At 43.7% G+C, this 23,747-nt stretch overlaps 1 protein-coding gene across 1 annotated transcript in view; it reads right to left on the reverse strand.

Moving 5' to 3' along the window:
* tle3a (TLE family member 3, transcriptional corepressor a) overlaps window positions 1-17,450 on the reverse strand; it is an 80,492-nt gene extending 63,042 nt beyond the window's left edge. Inside the window, exons 1-5 of the mRNA XM_084185906.1 lie at window positions 17,090-17,450; window positions 16,493-16,694; window positions 14,000-14,106; window positions 12,277-12,340; window positions 3,988-4,032 (exon numbers count right to left, since the gene is read on the reverse strand). Of these exons, the coding sequence (XP_084042032.1) occupies window positions 3,988-4,032; window positions 12,277-12,340; window positions 14,000-14,106; window positions 16,493-16,516 (240 nt within the window). The 5' untranslated portion in view covers window positions 16,517-16,694; window positions 17,090-17,450. The remainder of the gene's footprint in view (window positions 1-3,987; window positions 4,033-12,276; window positions 12,341-13,999; window positions 14,107-16,492; window positions 16,695-17,089) is intronic.
* Between the last annotated feature and the right edge of the window lie 6,297 nt (window positions 17,451-23,747).

Below are 23,747 nucleotides of genomic sequence, written 5' to 3' on the forward strand. Positions count from 1 at the left end.
TTCCTTTCTTCCTCCCTCCCTCTTCCTCTCCTCCGCCTTAGCTGCTCTGTTTGCTTTTCACAAACCCCCTGTTCAGATGGTTAGGGCTTCCTCCTCCTCCTCTTCCTCCCTTGTCAATGAGCCTTGGGCTGCTCTGCTTACTAACACTGTGTTCAGCAGGTTCAGGTTGGGGCCTGGTTAGACTGATGAATAATTCAGTCAGCTTCCATCAGCTCGGTCTCGTTGAGGTTCCTGATTAAAGTCAGCCTGCCTGCTGCTAAAATGGATCAACTCGATTAACCCGTTTACACAGGGCCTGGAATGTCACCCCCTCCACCCCTCCCTCATTTCCCCCTCCACACCTTCTAGCTACACCCATCCCTTTCTATCCTCCACCCCTCCCTCATCTCCCCCTCCACACCTTCTAGCTACACCCATCCCTTTCTGTCCTCCACCCCTCCCTCATCTCCCCCTCCACACCTTCTAGCTACACCCATCCCTTTCTGTCCTCCACCCCTCCCTCATCTCCCCCTCCACACCTTCTAGCTACACCCATCCCTTTCTGTCCTCCACCCCTCCCTCATCTCCCCCTCCACACCTTCTAGCTACACCCATCCCTTTCTGTCCTCCACCCCTCCCTCATCTCCCCCTCCACACCTTCTAGCTACACACAGTAATGAACTACCAGAGGAGAGGACTTTTACCACCTGGCTTCCTGTAATGAACTACCAGAGGAGAGGACTTTTACCACCTGGCTTCCTGTAATGAACTACCAGAGTAGAGGACTTTTACCACCTGGCTTCCTGTAATGAACTACCAGAGGAGAGGACTTTTACCACCTGGCTTCCTGTAATGAACTACCAGAGGAGAGGACTTTTACCACCTGGCTTCCTGTAATGAACTACCAGAGGAGAGGACTTTTACCACCTGGCTTCCTGTAATGAACTACCAGAGGAGAGGACTTTTACCACCTGGCTTCCTGTAATGAACTACCAGAGTAGAGGACTTTTACCACCTGGCTTCCTGTAATGAACTACCAGAGGAGAGGACTTTTACCACCTGGCTTCCTGTAATGAACTACCAGAGGAGAGGACTTTTACCACCTGGCTTCCTGTAATGAACTACCAGAGGAGAGGACTTTTACCACCTGGCTTCCTGTAATGAACTACCAGAGGAGAGGACTTTTACCACCTGGCTTCCTGTAATGAACTACCAGAGTAGAGGACTTTTACCACCTGGCTTCCTGTAATGAACTACCAGAGGAGAGGACTTTTACCACCTGGCTTCCTGTAATGAACTACCAGAGGAGAGGACTTTTACCCCCGGGCTTCCTGTAATGAACTACCAGAGGAGAGGACTTTTACCACCTGGCTTCCTGTAATGAACTACCAGAGGAGAGGACTTTTACCACCTGGCTTCCTGTAATGAACTACCAGAGAAGAGGACTTTTACCCCCGGGCTTCCTGTAATGAACTACCAGAGGAGAGGACTTTTACCACCTGGCTTCCTGTAATGAACTACCAGAGGAGAGGACTTTTACCACCTGGCTTCCTGTAATGAACTACCAGAGGAGAGGACTTTTACCACCTGGCTTCCTGTAATGAACTACCAGAGGAGAGGACTTTTACCCCCGGGCTTCCTGTAATGAACTACCAGAGGAGAGGACTTTTACCCCCGGGCTTCCTGTAATGAATACTTGTCTTGACATCAGCAGTGTTCTGCCTGTAGTCATAAAGTCAAAGGCCTCACCTGACACTCACCTGCCTTTAATCTCATCAAAGCTGTCTGACCTCACGGCTGACTCTGTGCCACTTTGCCAATCTCCAAACAAAGGCTGTGTGTGTGTGTGTGTGTGTGTGTGTGTGCGTGTGTCTCCAGACCTGGTAAGTGAACCAAGGCCTTGTCACTGATTCACAGCTCAGCTCACAACACAAGCATGTCTCCAGCTCCTCCCTCTCCAGTTCCTCCCTCTACTCCTCTGAGCTGTTCCCTGACACTGAGACAATCTCTCTAACCGAGAGAAGCTCCGAGGGACTATATAGTAGCGTACAGTGCCTTCAGAAAGTATTCATATCCCTTGACATATTCCACATTGCTGAGTTACAGCCGGAATTCAAAATGGATTGAATATATAACTCTTTTTTTTTCCTCGCACCCATCAACACACAATACCCCATAATTACAAAGTGAAATCAAGTTTAGATTTTTTTTCAAATGTATTGAAAATGAAATACAGAAATACCTAATTTACATAAGTATTCACACACCGAGCGATTACAGCTGTGAGTCTTTCTGGGTAAGTCTAAGAGCTTTGCACACCTGGATTGTTTAATAATTTTTGCAAATTATTCCTTTTTTAATTCTTCAAGCTCTGTCAAGTTGGTTGTTGATCACTGCTAGACGGCCATTTTCAAGTCTTGCCTTTGATCTTCAAGCCAATTTAAGTTAAAACTGTAACTAAGCAACTCAGGAACATTCAATGTTGTCTTGGTAAGCAACTCCAGTGTATATTTGGCCTTGTGTTTTAGGTTATTGTCCTGCTGAAAGGTGAATTCATCTCCCAGTGTCTGATGGAAAGAACCATATGAAGAGTGGTACTCAGTGATGGGTTGTGTTTGCACCAAACATAACACTTAGTATTCTGGAAAAAAAAGTTAATTTCTTTGTAAATTTTTTTGCAGTTTTACTTTAGTGCCTTATTGCAAACAGGATGCATGTTTTGGAATATTCTGTACAGGCTTCCTTCTTTTCACTGTCATTTAGGTTAGTATTGTGGAGTAACTACAATGTTGTTGATCCATCTTCAGTTTTCTCCTATTACAGCCATTAAACTGTAACTGTTATAAAGTCACCATCGGCCTCATGGGGAAATCCCTGAGCGGTTTCCTTCTTCTCCGGCAACTGAGTTAGGAAGGATGCCTTTATCTTTGTAGTGACTGGGTGTATTGATACACCACCCAAAGTGTAATTAACCCTCCCGTTGTCCTAGGGTCAAAATGACCCGCCACTGTGTTGAACCAACTTTATTTAATTTTTATATTTTTGGGATCATTTGTGAGAAGGAGGCAGTGATACTTTCTTTAAAGTCTCACTGCCTCCTTCTCACAAATGATCCCAAAAATATAAAAATTAAATAAAGTTGGTTCAACACAGTGGCGGGTCATTTTGACCCTAGGACAACGGGAGGGTTAATAACTTCCCCATGCTCAAAGGGATATTCAATGTCTGTTTTTTGTTAGTTTTTTACCCATTTGAGGCATTGGAAAACCTCCCTGGTCTTTGTGGTTGAATCTGTGTTTGAAATTCCCTGCTCAACTGAGGGACCTCACAGATAATTGTATGTGTGGGGGTACAGAGATGAGGTAATCATTCAAAAATCATGTTAAACACTATTATTGCACACAGAGTGAGTCCATGCAACTTATTATGTGACTTGTTAAGAACCTTTTGACTCCTGAAATTAAGGCTTGCCATAACAAAGCGGTTGAATAGTTATTGGCTCAAGACATTTCAGCGTTTCATTTTTAATTAATTTGTAAAAATGTCTAAAAAACATAATTCCACTTTGACATTATGGGATATTGTGTGTAGGCCAGTGACACAAAATCTAAATGTAATCCATTTAAAATTCAGACTAACAACAAAATGTGGAAAAAGTCAAGGGGTGTGAATACCTTCTGAAGGCAATAAGCAGACACTTTTATCCAACACACAGTGCAGTGAGTATACATTGTTACTGTATGTAATCCCTGCGAACATTGTTAGCACCCACTGAGCCACACAGATAGGACCACAGCAGGTCAGAGGACAAAGAGGAGTGTGGTCCGCTGTAGCTCAGCTGGTAGAGCACGGCGCTTGTAACGCCAAGGTAGTGGGTTCGATCCCCGGGACCACCCATATGTAAAAATGTATGCACACATGACTGTAAGTCGCTTTGGATAAAAGCGTCTGCTAAATGGCATATTATTATTATTATTATTATTATGAGTGGTAGTGATGGTAACATACCTGTTTCTGCATCTCTATGTTGAGCCCATAGGACATCTCGTAATACTGCAATAGAAGAGGAGATATGATTATTTTGAATACAAGATTATTTTAGCCAAAACAACATGACGGCGTCTGAAATATTCCCTACAGTTCACTACACATGGCACCATATTCCCTACAGTTCACTACACAGGGCACCATATTCCCTATAGTTCACTACACAGGGCACCATATTCCCTATAGTTCACTACACAGGGCACCATATTCCCTATAGTTCACTACACAGGGCACCATATTCCCTACAGTTCACTACACATGGCACCATATTCCCTATAGTTCACTACACATGGCACCATATTCCCTATAGTTCACTACACAGGGCACCATATTCCCTATAGTTCACTACACATGGCACCATATTCCCTATAGTTCACTACACATGGCACCATATTCCCTATAGTTCACTACACAGGGCACCTGATTGGCAGGAACTGGAACACGCGGTCGTACACGTCGATCCAGAGCATCCCAAACATGCTCAATGAGTATCATGTCTGGTGAGTATACAGGCCTTGGAAGAACTGGGACATTTTCATCTTCCAGGAATTGTGTACAGATCCTTGAGACATGTGGCCGTGTATTATGATGAAACATGAGGTGATGGTGGCGGATCAATGGCACGACAATGGGCCTCAGGATCTCATCACGGTATCTCTGTGCATTGAAATTGTAATCGATAAAATGCAATTGTGTTCGTTTTCCGTAGCTTATGCCTGCCCATACCATAACCCCACCACCACCATGGGGCACAATTCTCTGGCAACAGCTCTGTTGGACATTCCTGCAGTCAGCATCCCAATTGCATGCTCCCTCAAAACTTCAGAAATCTGTGGCATTGTGTTGTGTGACAAAACTGCATATTGTAGAGTGGCTTTTTAATTGTCCCCAGCACAAGGTGCACCTGTGTAACGATCACGCTGCTTAATCAGCTTCTTGATATGCCACACCTGTCAGGTGGATGGATTATTTTGGCAAAGGAGAAATGCTCACTAACAGGGATATACACAAAATTTGAGAGAAATAAGCTTTTGTCCGTTGTGCATATGGAAAATTGAAAATGAAAACAACACTTTACATGTTGCGTTTATATTTTTGTTCAGTGTAGTTGGTCACTATCTATATACAGTGGGGGAAAAAAGTATTTAGTCAGCCACCAATTGTGCAAGTTCTCCCACTTAAAAAGATGAGAGAGGCCTGTAATTTTCATCATAGGTACACGTCAACTATGACAGACAAATTGAGGAAAGAAAATCCAGAAAATCACATTGTAGGATTTTTAATGACTTTATTTGCAAATTATGGTGGAAAATAAGTATTTGGTCAATAACAAAAGTTTCTCAATACTTTGTTATATACCCTTTGTTGGCAATGACACAGGTCAAACGTTTTCTGTAAGTCTTCACAAGGTTTTCACACTGTTGCTGGTATTTTGGCCCATTCCTCCATGCAGATCTCCTCTAGAGCAGTGATGTTTTGGGGCTGTCGCTGGGCAACACGGACTTTCAACTCCCTCCAAAGATTGTCTATGGGGTTGAGATCTGGAGACTGGCTAGGCCACTCCAGGACCTTGAAATGCTTCTTACGAAGCCACTCCTTCGTTGCCCGGGCGGTGTGTTTGGGATCATTGTCATGCTGAAAGACCCAGCCACGTTTCATCTTCAATGCCATTGCTGATGGAAAGAGGTTTTCACTCAAAATCTCACGATACATGGCCCCATTCATTCTTTCCTTTACACGGATCAGTCGTCCTGGTCCCTTTGCAGAAACACAGCCCCAAAGCATGATGTTTCCACCCCCATGCTTCACAGTAGGTATGGTGTTCTTTGGATGCAACTCAGCATTCTTTGTCCTCCAAACACGACGAGTTGAGTTTTTACCAAAAAGTTCTACTTTGGTTTCATCTGACATTCTCCCAATCCTCTTCTGGATCATCCAAATGCACTCTAGCAAACTTCAGCAGGGGGACACGTCTGGCACTGCAGGATTTGAGTCCCTGGCGGCGTAGTGTGTTACTGATGGTAGGCTTTGTTACTTTGGTCCCAGCTCTCTGCAGGTCATTCACTAGGTCCCCCCGTGTGGTTCTGGAATTTTTGCTCACCGCTCTTGTGATCATTTTGACCCCATGGGGTGAGATCTTGCGTGGAGCCCCAGATCGAGGGAGATTATCAGTGGTCTTGTATGTCTTCCATTTCCTAATAATTGCTCCCACAGTTGATTTCTTCAAACCAAGCTGCTTACCTATTGCAGATTCAGTCTTCCCAGCCTGGTGCAGGTCTACAATTTTGTTTCTGGTGTCCTTTGACAGCTCTTTGGTCTTGGCCATAGTGGAGTTTGGAGTGTGACTGTTTGAGGTTGTGGACAGGTGTCTTTTATACTGATAACAAGTTCAAACAGGTGTCATTAATACAAGTAACGAGTGGAGTACAGAGGAGCCTCTTAAAGAAGAAGTTACAGGTCTGTGAGAGCCAGAAATCTTGCTTGTTTGTAGGTGACCAAATACTTATTTTCCACCATAATTTGCAAATAAATTCATTAAAAATCCTACAATGTGATTTTCTGGATTTTCTTTCCTCATTTTGTCTGTCATAGTTGACGTGTACCTATGATGAATTAATTACAGGCCTCTCTCATCTTTTTAAGTGGGAGAACTTGCACAATTGGTGGCTGACTAAATACTTTTTTTCCCCACTGTAGTAGTGATAAAAAATTAATCGATAGTTACATATCACAATATTATTTTGGACAATATCGCAATATTATTTGTACACTAGTCAGCTGTACCTGCACAATAATGCCAGTATTTTTCCTTCATAGCTTGTTCTCCATCTTATTTTTAAATAGTGAGCAATTTGTTTCTAGTGCTTTTATTTCCATGACTGATCAAAACTAAATTATCTTGTCCCTCTGCAGCAGACATATGGTGAGCAATATGTTTGGAACATAGAACCGCAATAAAATTGCAGTATCGAATCGCAATACATAGAATCGCAATACATAGAATCGCAATACATATATTATCAGCACCTAAGCATTGTGAGGTCCCCTCCATTATAGACTAGCCCTACTACATAGCATACTACATACTGTAGGGAATAGGGTGCAGTTTGGGACATACCCAGGACTGGTCTATAATGGAGTCCCTACAACCCACTGTAGCCTGCCATAGTCTACAGCACAGGCGAGCAAACTTTTTTGGCTCGTGGGCCACACCAGGGATTTCAAAATTAGATGGGAGGGCCGCACACAGACCTTTATTTGTTTGTCAAAATCAATTTGCAGGCCAGAAAAAGTGTACTTATTAGAAAATATAGGCCCATTATATACATACATATTTTTATTTACCAACTTTTAATTTTGTTTTGTAATTTTTTATTTTTCAGAGGGCAGTTACATGTACAAGAACAATCAAATAAATGCATACAACGATAACCCCGACCCACCCCCCCCCCCCAGTCCCCCACCCGCATCCTCCCTCCCCAACCAGAAACCATGCTTCCCACCCCACCTAACTGCAGGAAATTGGTTTTAAAACCTGCAAAATGTTCTCCCCTGCAAGATGACGACCTCCAATGTTCTTGGCCAGATCCCAGACAGAACTCAGCCCATTTTCACGCCCCGTCATGCCCACCACCTAAGCCCCTTTTTTAAAATCCAGATAAACCCCCTGCATTGTTACAATTAATTTCATAAAAGGGCAACTCCACCACTTTTCAACCTTATTTTCATAATCTCTAGCAAAATACAAGTGTCAACATATGAAAATATTTTGTTAAAAAGTTCGACCTGATGACAACAAAAGCTAAACCAAGTTTAAAAACAGCTATTTTCAAACACTATGAGATTCGAGGTGATGTGGGGAGCAAGAAAATACCCTCCCTAGGCTAGAAACTCGTTGCAGGTTTGGAAAATCACTGTTTTTTTTTTTACATTTAATTCTACCCTGTGATGTCACAGAGAAGCATTATTTTTGGACCTTCTGATCTTTTGAACCACAGATCATTGAAACACGCTGTTTTCACACAGTAGACACTGGTTTGGTGCTGGAGATTATGAATATAAGGTTCAAAAGTCTACATTCAGTTAAATTGTTTAAAGAAGAGGGTATTATTAAAAGCAGGTGTGTGAACCTTTAAAACAAAAATCCCTAACCGAAATACATGTTTTTTGTTTTTTTTTCCCCTACTAAATTAAAATCACAGTGCAGTTATCACAAATCATATAATTTTCCATGTTATAGCCTAACTAAGCTATAAAGGCCTGGAGAAAGTTGTGTTACATTACATTACATTATGTTACCACTTACATTACATTGTCAGAGCAGCTTACCGATCACTGCGCCTGTACACAGCCTTTCTGAAATTATCTCACCCAACTACCTCATCCCCATATTTTATATTTTGCTCATTTGCACCCCAGTATCTCTATTTGCACATCATCTTCTGCACATTTATCACTCCAGTGTTAATACGAAATCTTAATTATTTTGCACTATGGCCTATTTATTGCCTTACCTCCATAACTTACTACATTTGCACACACTGTATATAGATTTTCTGTTGTATTTTTTGACTTTATGTTTTGTTTTACCCCATATGTAACTCTGTGTTGTTGTTTTTTATCGCACTGCTTTGCTTTATCTTGACCAGGTCGCAGTTGTAAATGAGAACTTGTTCTCAACTGGCTTACCTGGTTAAATAAAGGTTAATTATTTTAATTTTTTTTGCATAGCTGTGGGAAGTAGGGGTGCTGAGGGAAAGAGTTAGTGCGCTCTGCATTTACAACTCCTGCATTAGCAGACCGATAACCAACAACCCCAAACCATTGCTGACAGCAGCGCAGCCGCATTATGAATTCACCTGGAATTTTATGTAATTTTCTTAATAGTTTTAATGGAAAACAGATTTTTTTTTTTTTTATGGCTGTTTTTTCACCACACAACACGTACGGTGGGTCGTGACTCAAAAGATACCTCAATAGGTGGGTCACGGAGCAAAACAGATCGGAAACCCCCTGCTCAATAATTTGTAGTTCTGACATAGTTCTGTTGTGCCATGATGATGCAATCAGTTGGTTCTTCTATGGAAGTGTATTCTGTTATCCCTAGGTAAACAGGATAGCAGGGATGGAGGCTAAACCAATAGCAGAGCAGGGATAAGGATTAAACCAATAGCAGAGCAGGGATGAGGATTAAACCAATAGCAGAGCAGGGATGAGGATTAAACCAATAGCAGAGCAGGGATGAGGATTAAACCAATAGCAGAGCAGGGATGAGGATTAAACCAATAGCAGAGCAGGGATGAGGATTTAACCAATAGTAGAGCAGGGATGAGGATTAAACCAATAGCAGAGCAGGGATGAGGATTAAACCAATAGCAGAGCAGGGATGAGGATTAAACCAATAGCAGAGCAGGGATGAGGATTAAACCAATAGCAGAGCAGGGATGAGGATTAAACCAATAGCAGAGCAGGGATGAGGATTTAACCAATAGTAGAGCAGGGATGAGGATTAAACCAATAGCAGAGCAGGGATGAGGATTAAACCAATAGCAGAGCAGGGATGAGGATTAAACCAATAGCAGAGCAGGGATAAGGATTAAACCAATAGCAGAGCAGGGATGAGGATTAAACCAATAGCAGAGCAGGGATGAGGATTAAACCAATAGCAGAGCAGGGATGAGGATTAAACCAATAGCAGAGCAGGGATGAGGATTTAACCAATAGCAGAGCAGGGATGAGGATTAAACCAATAGCAGAGCAGGGATGAGGATTAAACCAATAGCAGAGCAGGGATGAGGATTAAACCAATAGCAGAGCAGGGATGAGGATTAAACCAATAGCAGAGCAGGGATGAGGATTAAACCAATAGCAGAGCAGGGATGAGGATTTAACCAATAGTAGAGCAGGGATGAGGATTAAACCAATAGCAGAGCAGGGATGAGGATTAAACCAATAGCAGAGCAGGGATGAGGATTAAACCAATAGCAGAGCAGGGATGAGGATTACACCAATAGCAGAGCAGGGATGAGGATTAAACCAATAGCAGAGCAGGGATGAGAATTAAACCAACAGATTTAAATTCAACATTGCGTAGTGAGGGAGTGAGGAAGTTAGGTAAACATGAGGTTAGGTAAACATGAGGTTAGGTAAACATGAGGTTAGGTAAACATGAGGTTAGGTAAACATTTCCATTTAAAAACGTAGAGGAGAGGGAGGAGTAGCACAGTGCTGTCTATCTCCGTCCCAAATGGCACCCTATGTAGCACACTACTTTTGACAAGGGAAATGGTACCCTGTTGCCTATAGAGTAGTGCACCACCTAGGGAATAGGGTACCATCTAGGGAATAGGGTACCATCTAGGGAATAGGTTACCATCTAGGGAATAGGTTACCATCTAGGGAATCCGGTTACACCAGGGAAGGCCCAGTGTCTCTCTGATCTGCTATCAGACGTACCGGCTCTCTCCTCGTCTTGTCTCGGTTGAAAGGTCATTTTTGGAAGAAGCTAATGGACTGAACAGTGCATCGAGCTTCTCAAAGTAATTACACACACAGGAGAGCCTCTGACCGCCGCTGCCCGTGGTCTCAACGGATTACATTTCACTCAGACACACCTGCCTGAGGTATCATAGGAGAACAGAGCAACAGAGTTAAACTGAGCAAATAGACATTTCTGTGTGTGTGATTTTCTAGATGTGTGTGTGATCTTCTAGAAGTGTGTGATTTTCTAGACGTGTGTGTGATCTTCTAGAAGTGTGTGAGCTTCTAGACGTGTGTGATCTTCTAGACGTGTGTGATCTTCTAGAAGTGTGTGTGTGTGATCTTCAGGAAGTGTGTGATCTTCTAGACGTGTGTGATCTTCTAGAAGTGTGTGTGTGTGATCTTCTAGAAGTGTGTGATTTTCTAGACGTGTGTGTGTGTGATCTTCTAGACGTGTGTGTGGTGTGGTGCGGTGTGGTGCGGTGCAGTGCGGTGCGGTGTGGTGTGGTGCGGTGTGGTGTGGTGCGGCGTGGTGCGGTGTGGCGTGGTGTGGTGCGGTGCGGTACGGTACGGTGTGGTGCGGTGCGGCGTGGTGTGGCGTGGTGCGGTACGGTGCGGTGCGGTACGGTGTGGTGTGGTGCGGTGCGGCGTGGTGTGGTGTGGCGTGGCGTGGTGCGGTACGGTGCGGTGTGGTGCGGTGCGGTACGGTGCGGTGTGGTGTGGTGCGGTGTGGCGTGGTGTGGTGTGGCGTGGTGCGGTACGGTGTGGTGCGGGGCGGTGTGGTGCGGTGTGGTGTGTTCTAGACATCTCCGTGGTCTAATGGGTTCACAGCAGATCCTCTTTTACTCCTGTTGTCCAGAGGTGATGTAACATCATCAACACGATGCTGCTATCGTGATGCAGAGACGTACAGCACTAGTGCATAGTTGGACCAGATAACCTGACTATTGGTTGGATTCTTTAGCATCATTTAGCCTTGTGGTTTCATGTGTTTGGTTCTCCGTTTTAGCTCAAATAATGAAGCATTTCTTATTGAACGAATCAAGGTAGTAAGTCCCTTCCTGTTTCAGTCCATTTTCTTCTGTTTGGTGTCTAATGAACCGGACACAGGTCGTTAAACCAACCCAACTACCCCCCCCCCCCCCCCAGGGCTTTTCTCAGGCCTGTACCTACCTGGCTGTCTACCTGAGATTAACCTGTAATAACCCACCTATCAAATTAACCTGTAATAACCCACCTATCAGATTAACCTGTAATAACCCACCTATCAGATTAACCTGTAATAACCCACCTATCAGATTAACCTGTAATAACCCACCTATCAGATTAACCTATCAGATTAACCTGTATTATAAACTGGGTGGTTCAAGTCCTGAATGCTGATTGGCTGACAGCCGTGGTATATCAGACCATATACCATGGGTATGACAAAAAAAAAAACATTTGTACTGCTCTAATTACGTTGGTAAGCAGTTTATAACAGCAATAAGGCACCTCGGGGGTTTGTGGTATATGGCCAATATACCACGGCTAAGGGCTGTATCCAGGCACTCCGCGTTGCGTCGTGCTTAAGAACATCCCTTAGCCGTGGTATATTGGCCATATACCATACTCCCTCGTGCCTTATTGCTTAAATAACCCACCTATCAACCACAGGTACAACACACACACACACATCCACCTATCAACCACAAACAGGTACATGAAACACCTCTCCACAAGCCTGCTCATTTGGACCCTTAATCGCCTCCTAGTGTACCATAATCTTACCATGACATAGTGGCGCTGCATCTCTGTCTTCTCATTGGACAGCTTGTCGTACTCCACCTTAAGACTTTAAATAGGGAGACAATGTGTCAATTTACAGGCGTCGCTCTGGATGCGTCCCAAACGGCACCCTATTCCCCAATGGGCCCTGCTCAAAAGTAGTGCACTATATAGGGAATAGGGTGCATTAAGGACGCAATCTCTCTCTGCTGTGCCTGCCTCTTCAATAAATCATTCAGTCAGTCTAGTTTGAAACCACTTTACGACATTGTTGCATTTGTCAACTTCAGCACCTTTGTTTTCCCCTCTAAAACGTCGACAACATTGAGTGGTCAAACGTGGCGCTAAATAGCTCTCACAATTTAGATGATGTACAGCCAGGTAATATGAAGCACTTTGTTCAATTCAGATCACATTCAGCGTCTGTCACTGACATTTACCACAGTGAAGATATTTGGCTAGTTTTTAAACCATGTCCAAGCTTTTCCATATTGATAAGACTAGACTAGCGTCATAAAAAACTGAAATCACAAACGTAGCGGAATTCAGTTGGGATGACAGCAGGGGGCTCTACGCTGACCATTTTTACAGGGAGCACACGTGTGCCCCTAAGCTGAACAATTTAGAAGCACACAAAATAAATTTAGGAGCACAATAAAGAAATATTTGAGGTAATAAAGCTGTTTTCTTTGTAGTATTGATGCAAGCATGAATCTCAGTGTGTTCTCCACTCAGGGCTGCGGTACAGTGAAGTATTATCACCTGGGTGATGTTTTTCTAGGCACACTGGTGCTCCTAAATTAACAATTCCAGGTCAAACAGCAACATTTTTAGGCACATATGCTAGTAAAATGGTCGCACTGTAGAGCCCTGCGCAGGCTGCCATACTGCGACGATATAGGCTTATAGGTGACTAGTTACCTGTGATATTGGGCCTGCGGGAAGTGACTAGTTACCTGTGATATTGGGCCTGCGGGAAGTGACTAGTTACCTGTGATATTGGGCCTGCGGGAAGTGACTAGTTACCTGTGATATTGGGCCTGCGGGAAGTGACTAGTTACCTGTGATATTGGGCCTGCAGGAAGTGACTAGTTACCTGTGATATTGGGCCTGCAGGAAGTGACTAGTTACCTGTGATATTGGGCCTGCAGGAAGTGACTAGTTACCTGTGATATTGGGCCTGCGGGAAGTGACTAGTTACCTGTGATATTGGGCCTGCAGGAAGTGACTAGTTACCTGTGATATTGGGCCTGCGGGAAGTGACTAGTTACCTGTGATATTGGGCCTGCAGGAAGTGACTAGTTACCTGTGATATTGGGCCTGCGGGAAGTGACTAGTTACCTGTGATATTGGGCCTGCAGGAAGTGACTAGTTACCTGTGATATTGGGCCTGCAGGAAGTGACTAGTTACCTGTGATATTGGGCCTGCGGGAAGTGACTAGTTACCTGTGATATTGGGCCTGCAGGAAGTGACTAGTTACCTGTGATATTGGGCCTGCGGGAAGTGACTAGTTACCTGTGATATTGGGCCTGCAGGAAGTGACTAGTTACCTGTGATATTGGGCCTGCGGGAAGTGACTAGTTACCTGTGATATTGGGCCTGCGGGAAGTGACTAGTTACCTGTGATATTGGGCCTGCGGGAAGTGACTAGTTACCTGTGATATTGGGCCTGCGGGAAGTGACTAGTTACCTGTGATATTGGGCCTGCGGGAAGTGACTAGTTACCTGTGATATTGGGCCTGCAGGAAGTGAAACTCGTCTTTGATCCTGTCGCAGGACTCTGCTACGGTGAACTTGAACCCAGGCTGACTGGGCTGACCATGACCAGGTGCCTGGAACAACAAGGTGAGAACATCACATCATCAGATGAGATCATTAGAAAGGCTGTGTAGAGAGAGATATGGTGCACATGCAAGAAGTACATGTTTTATCTTGTTTAGTCTTCATATTTACTGAATTCAATAGGCTATATTTCAGCCCATCATTAGGACAGGACATATATTTCAGCCCATCATTAGGACAGGACATATATTTCAGCCCATCATTAGGACAGGACATATATTTCAGCCCATCATTAGGACAGGACATATATTTCAGCCCATCATTAGGACAGGACATGTATTTCAGCCCATCATTAGGACAGGACATATATTTCAGCCCATCATTAGGACAGGACATGTATTTCAGCCCATCATTAGGACAGGACATATATTTCAGCCCATCATTAGGACAGGACATATATTTCAGCCCATCATTAGGACAGGACATGTATTTCAGCCCATCATTAGGACAGGACATATATTTCAGCCCATCATTAGGACAGGACATATATTTCAGCCCATCATTAGGACAGGACATGTATTTCAGCCCATCATTAGGACAGGACATATATTTCAGCCCATCATTAGGACAGGACATGTATTTCAGCCCATCATTAGGACAGGACATGTATTTCAGCCCATCATTAGGACAGGACATGTATTTCAGCCCATCATTAGGACAGGACATATATTTCAGCCCATCATTAGGACAGGACATATATTTCAGCCCATCATTAGGAGAGGACATATATTTCAGCCCATCATTAGGACAGGACATATATTTCAGCCCATAATTAGGGCAGGACATGTGTATATATTTCAGCCCATCATTAGGACAGGACATGTGTATATATTTCAGCCCATCATTAGGACAGGACATGTGTATATATTTCAGCCCATCATTAGGACAGGACATATATTTCAGCCCATCATTAGGACAGGACATATATTTCAGCCCATAATTAGGGCAGGACATGTGTATATATTTCAGCCCATCATTAGGACAGGACATGTGTATATATTTCAGCCCATCATTAGGACAGGACATGTGTATATATTTCAGCCCATCATTAGGACAGGACATGTGTATATATTTCAGCCCATCATTAGGACAGGACATATATTTCAGCCCATCATTAGGACAGGACATATATTTCAGCCCATAATTAGGGCAGGACATGTGTATATATTTCAGCCCATCATTAGGACAGGACATGTGTATATATTTCAGCCCATCATTAGGACAGGACATGTGTATATATTTCAGCCCATCATTAGGACAGGACATGTGTATATATTTCAGCCCATCATTAGGACAGGACATGTGTATATATTTCAGCCCATAATTAGGGCAGGACATGTGTATATATTTCAGCCCATCATTAGGACAGGACATGTGTATATATTTCAGCCCCTCATTAGGACAGGACATGTGTATATATTTCAGCCCCTCATTAGGACAGGACATGTGTATATATTTCAGCCCATCATTAGGACAGGACGTGTGTATTTTGTACACTAGACTGGTCAGTCTGCATCCATAGCTCGTGTTACAGTTTCTTCTATATTAGAAGGGGACGTCAATATTTCACATTGGATGGGTAGGGTGCATCAAATGTGTATTCCACACTGTCTGCTGTTTGGCACTCTGGGACAGTATTCATGAAGTGTCTCAGAGGAGAAGTGCTGATCTAGTATCAGGTCCCCCCCCCTGTCCAATGTAATATAATTCATAATGAAAGGCTAAACTGATCCTAGATCTGCCCTCCTACTCCGAAACACTTAGTGAACACAGGATGTCATTCATAGATCTGGCTATGATTGTGTTCCAGAGTCTATGAGTGTTTGTGTATGGGTCCATCTGGAGTAGCTAACGTAACACTCCTAGCTACTGCAGTAGCCGTTCTGAAAAAAAGGGAGGGAGTGAGATTTTTTTACAGCCCAGCTCCAGACGTTGCAGCCCTTGTAATGCTGAGCACAAACACCATCACATTCACAGCGCCTACTTCGCATGGATGGATGGGCTGACTGTGCCAGAGGAGAGGGGGCTGGTCTAAAACACTTTTTTTTTTTTTTTTTTAAAGCTATGGAATTCAAAGCAGGTGTCACTTTTTTAAAAAAATGTGGGTAGAGCATGTCAACAATCATCTGTCCAACTCACACACAAACTTGACTTCTGATAGGAGTATGATATCTAATATTGTTGTTAATGTAGCTAGCTACAGTAAGAGTAGCAATACTATTTCAGTCATTTCAGTTCAAGGCAACGTTATGGTGAAATAAATATTTTGAAAGCCAGATAGCTAGAACTGAACTCAAGTCTTGCAGGACTCTCCGTGCAAAAATGCAATTCTGTGTTCAGAGAAAGATAAAACATTACAAAGAGGCAACAACATACCGGATGTCGGCCCTGCGGATACATATTGAAATGTATCCTTTGTTTATTTGTGGGAGAAGCGAGAGGTCCTCTGGTGATGAGACGGTCAGTGTCTGGCTCGCCACTGTCTCTGCTCCTCTCACAACAACAGTCAGTGGGGGGGGAACTCCTCCTTGTCAAAAATCCTCTGGTGCAAAATCCTTCGTTGATGACGCGATTTAATCTGTTGGTTGAAAACAGGAGAAAACTAAGAATGTTTCAGCCCAGACTGGCTAATAAAATCCGTGGGCAAAAACTGTCAAAGGCAAAAGAAAATGTATTACAAAGGCGGCGCACAACATTCACATGATCATCATTAACTAGCTAACAGTAACGTTAGCTAGATAGTTCCACATTTTTACACCAGAAACAGTGTGCCCGATCTAACCACGGTGTGGCTGTAAATTCCACTTTCCCCAACTTGATACAGCAGCGACCGATAGCTAACGGTAAGTAACCTGTTTAGCTAGCCTAGCCACAAATGTTAACGGTTAGCGTTAGCTATGTGGCAAGTGAAGCTAGCTAGCTAAGTTACCTAACTACGTACTCTTGTCTTGACTTTATTTGTACTCCTCCTACCTGTGTGTTTAGTACTCATATGATTTGATGTAAAAAATAAAAAATAAAAAGTACGGATATTTAGCTACACAAATCAGCTTTTAAATCCCTCCGAGGGTGTCTGGATGCCGAGAAGGTTCTTGATCAACGCAGACTGTCCGCTTCTCGAGAAGGACTAGCCAGCCAGCGGTCTGCTTCAAGACGAGCGGTTTCTCTAGCTACTGTACTTGAGCCGTTTTGTTTGAAGAAAAAAAAGATGGCTGCTTAATCCCAAGGTATGTTCTCAAATAGATCTTCCGAATTTGAAGAGTTTTGAAATTCTTTAAAAGCGTAGCTAACATGTTAACGGTTAACTCCGTCGACGGTCTCACATATCGCAGTTGTGGACAACTAGCTTTCCCCGTCCGTGCCACACACAGGCAGTCTACAGCACTAGGGCTGAACGGCAGTGAAAGCGCGCCTCTGTCTGTCCAATCAGATTTGCTCTGAAGGAGTACTGCTGCTCGGGCCTATCAGAGAACGATGTCCCCACGTGGGGCAGCGGTTTCTACTTGAGCGTTCGTTTTGTATTACGGTTCGGGTTAGTACAGTTTGCATTCGTCTCGCCAGATGAGCCAGATGAGTCGGTTCAAATCAAAGTGACGGAGGGTAAGGACAGCCTTGGAGGGATTTAAAAGCGGATAGCCATAATACTGCTAAATAGTTCATTAATGGTTACCGGGACTATCAGCACCGACCCTATCTTGTTCTGACTCTATGCATGAGGGCTATATATATATATCACAAAGCTATATACACACTCACACCGACAACACAAACACACACATTTGCATACTGACACAACAGAAATAATAATATGCCATTTAGCAGACGCTTTTATCCAAAGCGACTTACAGTCATGCGTGCATACATTTTTACGTATGGGTGGTCCCGGGGATCGAACCCACTACCTTGGCGTTACAAGCGCCGTGCTCTACCAGCTGAGCTACAGAGGACCACAAACACACGTGCACACACTTTTACAGTCATCATATGCTGCTGCTACTCTGTTCTTTATTTTGCACGTATTATTATCTATCCTGATGCCTAGTCACTTTACCCTGCCTTCATGTACATATCTACCTCAAATACCTTATTATTATCTATCCTGATGCCTAGTCACTTTACCCTGCCTTCATATACATATCTACCACAAATACCTTATTATTATCTATCCTGATGCCTAGTCACTTTACCCTGCCTTCATGTACATATCTACCTCAAATACCTTATTATTATCTATCCTGATGCCTAGTCACTTTACCCTGCCTTCATGTACATATCTACCACAAATACCTTATTATTATCTATCCTGATGCCTAGTCACTTTACCCTGCCTTCATGTACATATCTACCTCAAATACCTTATTATTATCTATCCTGATGCCTAGTCACTTAACCCTGCCTTCATGTACATATCTACCACAAATACCTTATTATTATCTATCCTGATGCCTAGTCACTTTACCCTGCCTTCATGTACATATCTACCTCAAATACCTTATTATTATCTATCCTGATGCCTAGTCACTTTACATTGCCTTCATGTACATATCTACCTCAAATACCTTATTATTATCTATCCTGATGCCTAGTCACTTTACCCTGCCTTCATGTACATATCTACCTCAAATACCTTATTATTATCTATCCGGATGCCTAGTCACTTTACCCTGCCTTCATGTACATATCTACCTCAAATACCTTATTATTATCTATCCTGATGCCTAGTCACTTTACCCTGCCTTCATGTACATATCTACCTCAAATACCTTATTATTATCTATCCTGATGCCTAGTCACTTTACCCTGCCTTCATGTACATATCTACCTCAAATACCTTATTATTATCTATCCTGATGCCTAGTCACTTTACCCTGCCTTCATGTACATATCTACCTCAAATACCTTATTATTATCTATCCTGATGCCTAGTCACTTTACCCTGCCTTCATGTACATATCTACCTCAAATACCTCATACCCCTGCACATTGATCTGGTACTTCCTGTATATAGCTTAATTCTTGTGTATTTTATTCCTCTTTTGTTACTATTTATATTTTTATTATTACTTTTTAACTGTGCGTCGTTGAGAAGGGCTCCTAATCAAGCATTTTAATGGTTAAGTTGCATTCAGCCCATTTGACAAATAAATGTGATTTTCACCGGTTTCCTCCTGTCACGTGAGGAAATCGCTGGCCGGTGCAGTCAAATGGAACGCACCTAATGTTATACGACATCGTCCTTTTCGCCATTATTGTACCGACGAGAATATTAAGACGCAATACTTACTCTGCATGTTCTATAGATGTACTTATTCTCTTTTTTATGCCCATAGGCCTAAATTCAAAGTATGTGCTCCATTCAGAACAAATAGGTCGGCTGCTCCTGTTCCTAGCCCGGCTACTGTCCGTTTAGCCATCATTCCACCCCTTGACAAGAAATGAGAGCTAAACAGATGGTACCCGGGTTATCCTGCTTCTGCTGCGAAGTGAAGAACTACGTCCTTTCGTGCATAATAGTACATCATGTGGGTAACGTTATGCAGGCGTTGTCTCATCATGACCACTGAACCATTAATTAATTCCTATTACAGTTGATCTCTCTACAACCCCCGAACACGTCTTTGGCCTAGGCTATAGAAAATCATGCCTAGCCACAGTGGTTCCTAACCTTCTTCGGTTACTGACATTTTGCTCTGCCAGGAGTACCCCTGAAGTATCCCCTCATGTGCATTTTACTAGTAAGCCTATGGTTTCATGAGTCTTCTCAATTACCCCCTGTGGATAGGCCAAGTACCCCCAGGGGTCTTAGTACCCCTGTTTGGGAACGACATACTGGCCTAATAGATATAGGGTATATATTGATGTTTACTAAATTGCACAGCATCTTAACAACATATAGATCAGAGTGCACATTGTCAACATCTGGATGTTACTGAGCTCGAGCTGATTGTTCAGGGTCTGATCCGCGTGAACAACGTCGAGCTTCCCCTGCCAGAGCTCGCGCTGGGCTCCATAACTACAGCGGCTCTGACCCACGTGGGTTCCCTTCGCAACTTTACAGCTCCTCCTCCAATTGCTGCGCAGCACTCTTACTCGCTCGCCTGCCATTGGTCGGGTTGTGTCAAGACTGTCACGCAACAGCTAGGCTGTCAATCAAAGGCCACGTGGGGTCAAGCACTGACAAACGCCTGCTCCTCGGTCGGGGCATTGCTCTGGCGGTGAATAGTGGTCTGCCTGGAATGGATGCTTCATTAATTAGCTTAGAATGCTTTCCACTCCAGTTCAAAAAATCTGTTCTGTTACCACCACGTGGTAATGAGAGGCTATATTAAACAAAGGAAAAGGGAAGCATGCAAACACTTACCAACAAGCTGTAGTGGGGTTTGTTGGTCACTGACAGCAGCACACACATCTACAAGGAATTAATTAATTCATTGATCAAACACGATGGGAAGAAATCAACATATTCTGTTAATGTAACCTTAATAGTGAAAACTGGAATATGATTAAGTGCCACTAACACTCAAACGAGCAACAGAATAATGCAGGTGTGATAATGCCAGTTGGTGCATGAGTGAGTGGTACGCCATCCTTCAACCACCAAGGTCACTAAACACACTGCTACATATTATCAGGCCCTTTCAAACACAAACTATCAAAATTACAGTTTGAATCTCTCGCTATATATACATTATCAAGCATAATGTGGCCTTGCTGGTTTTACATTTTAGTAGACGCTCTTATCCAGAGCGACTTACAGGAGCAGTTAGGGTTAAGTGCCTTGCTCAAGGGCACGTCGACAGATTTGTCACCTAGTCGGCTCGGGGATTAGAACCAGCGACCTTTCGATTACTGGCACAACGCTCTTAACCACCAAGCTACCTGCCGCCCCATTTGTGGTGTAGGTCATGAAGGACACAGTGAAAAAACATTTGAATATGAGAGTGACTAACACACTGACTACATTTGATTTGATTTGATCCTCACCAACAAGCAAAGGGACATGGGATATGTTATTTGAAAGGGACGTGGGATATGTGTGTTATTTCCAAGGTAGAGAGAAGCATTGGCCTGTGAGAAACTCAAGCAGGACTGTAGACAGGATAAGCTTTCACAGGCTACCACCCCCACGCCTTTCAATAGAGAGTGATCTTGGATTAAATGCATCAAAAGGCCTGATCCTAACCTTCCCCAAGGAGGGCGATCAGGAGCCCTCCCCTCCACCCCCTCCGCCCAGCTACACCTCCACAGTGTTTATTTACAGCCCCTCCTCCTCCCCCAGCCCCAGCCAACCCCGCAGCCACAGCCCCTCCCCCTCCCCCAGCCCCAGCCCTAGCCTCCACCCTGCAGCCACAGCCCCTCCCCCTCCCCCAGCCCCAGCCCTAGCCTCTCACCCTGCAGCCACAGCCCCTCCCCCAGCCCTAGCCCCAGCCTCTCACCCTGCAGCCACAGCCCCTCCCCCAGCCCTAGCCCCAGCCTCCACCCCCCAGCCACAGTCCCTCCCCCAGCCCCTCCCCCAGACTCCACCCTGCAGCCACAGTGAGACTCCCAGCCCAGCCCCATCCTCTCTCTTTGTGGGTATACAGCAGCAATAACAAGGCATAGATCGATGATATGTTGCAACAATTTATTATGAGCTGATATTGGTGGTAGCCTATTTGCAGATTGCTGCAGTCATTAGTGTGACTGACAGTTAATAAATGACTGGGGTAGTTTCCCCACTCTTGGCTGGTCATGAGGCAGAACACGAGGACACCTTGTCTGCATGGGTGGGTGGGTGACAGACTCACACATAAACACAGCTGTTTGATGACTTAGTATCCAGAACTGTAGGGCTGCCAATGTGTTAGCCCCTTCCTTTCAGCGAGCTGCAAGCCACTTCCAGCAGGTGTAATTTGTGACACTCTCTCCCACTCTTAGTTTCTCTCTCACACCCTTCACAGTATTATCAGGGAGTAGAGTTCCACTAGGAGATATTACTCAAGAGGACCCTTGGCTTGGCAACTCCATAGAGCCACATCACATCACTCCAGTATCAACTGTCTTGTGAAGACACACAGGGCCAAGCACTGTTTAGTTACACAAACACCTGATAGTAATACTGCTGGAGAGCTTTGAATGAAACTCTGAATTATACTCTGTTGAGATTAATACAGTGAGTCCCTAGTGCAGGACACAAATAATTTTACATTTTAGCAGATGCTATTATCCAGAGCGACTTACAGTTAGTGAGTGCATACATCATTTTTTAAACTGGCCTCCCGTGGGAATCGAACCCACAACCCTGAGCTACATCCCTGCCGGCCATTCCCTCCCCTACCCTGGACCAATTGCGCGCCGCCCCATTGGTCTCCCGGTCGCGGCCGCCTACGACAGAGCCTGGATTTAACCAGGATCTCTAGTGGCACAGCTAGCACTGCGATGCAGTGCCTTAGACCACTGCGCCACTCGGGAGGTGAAGTGAAAACATTAAACAATGAATCAGCAGTGAAATATATCTACATATTCTAATGAGATCACTCATTAGCATCAGGGGCCAGTTTTTCCAAAACATTTAATCTGGATCAGAATGATCCGGATTCCGTAATCCATTGTTTCGCTATCCAGGATCAGATCAGTCTGGCTGTTTTTGCTATCCAGAATCAGATCGATCTGGCTGTTTTTGCTATCCAGAATCAGATCGATCTGGCTGTTTTTGCTATCCATGATCAGATCAATCTGTCTGTTTTTTTAGAAGGTTTTTCAGAAAATAATTGGATAGGATCATTCTGATCCAGGTGCCACAATGTCAAGATCACAGAATCCGGATTTTCAGTGCTTTAAACAGGCCTACAGGACAGGTTGTGGTATTACTTCTACACTGTCAGGGAAACAGAGATGATTAAACTACATGAATAAATGTACCTTGATAATAAAACAAACTTAGAGCCTGCAAACTATCCTAATTACTACCTTTTGAGTTTTGAAAAACACCAAAAAAAAACGACATTCAATCCTGATTAAAGGTCAGATTGGATTACCAAATCCTTATCCCTATCCGGAGGATCAGAATCGAATTGTTCAGTTTTGGAAAACCCAATGCTAACATTTAATCCTATGCGATTGCCGAAATCCAATAAGATAACTTTTGAAAAACTGGCGCATGATGAATTACATGAAGATAGCTAAAACAAAGAGCTTGCATGTCACTTGTAAGGACATGTATTTGCATAACTCTTAATATAACACCTAAAAAAGCATTAAATATATATATATATACAGTGGGGGGGGAAAGTATTTAGTCAGCCACCAATTGTGCAAGTTCTCCCACTTGAAAAGATGAGAGAGGCCTGTTATTTTCATCATAGGTACACGTCAACTATGACAGACAAATTGAGAATTTTTTTCTCCAGAAAATCACATTGTAGGATTTTTAATGAATTTATTTGCAAATTATGGTGGAAAATAAGTATTTGGTCACCTACAAACAAGCAAGATTTCTGGCTCTCACAGACCTGTAACTTCTTCTTTAAGAGGCTCCTCTGTCCTCCACTCGTTACCTGTATTAATGGCACCTGTTTGAACTTATTATCAGTATAAAAGACACCTGTCCACAACCTCAAACAGTCACACTCCAAACTCCACTATGGCCAAG

This window comes from Coregonus lavaretus (genome assembly GCF_964263955.1).
Source record: "Coregonus lavaretus genome assembly, chromosome: 21".
Lineage (NCBI taxonomy): Eukaryota > Metazoa > Chordata > Actinopteri > Salmoniformes > Salmonidae > Coregonus > Coregonus lavaretus.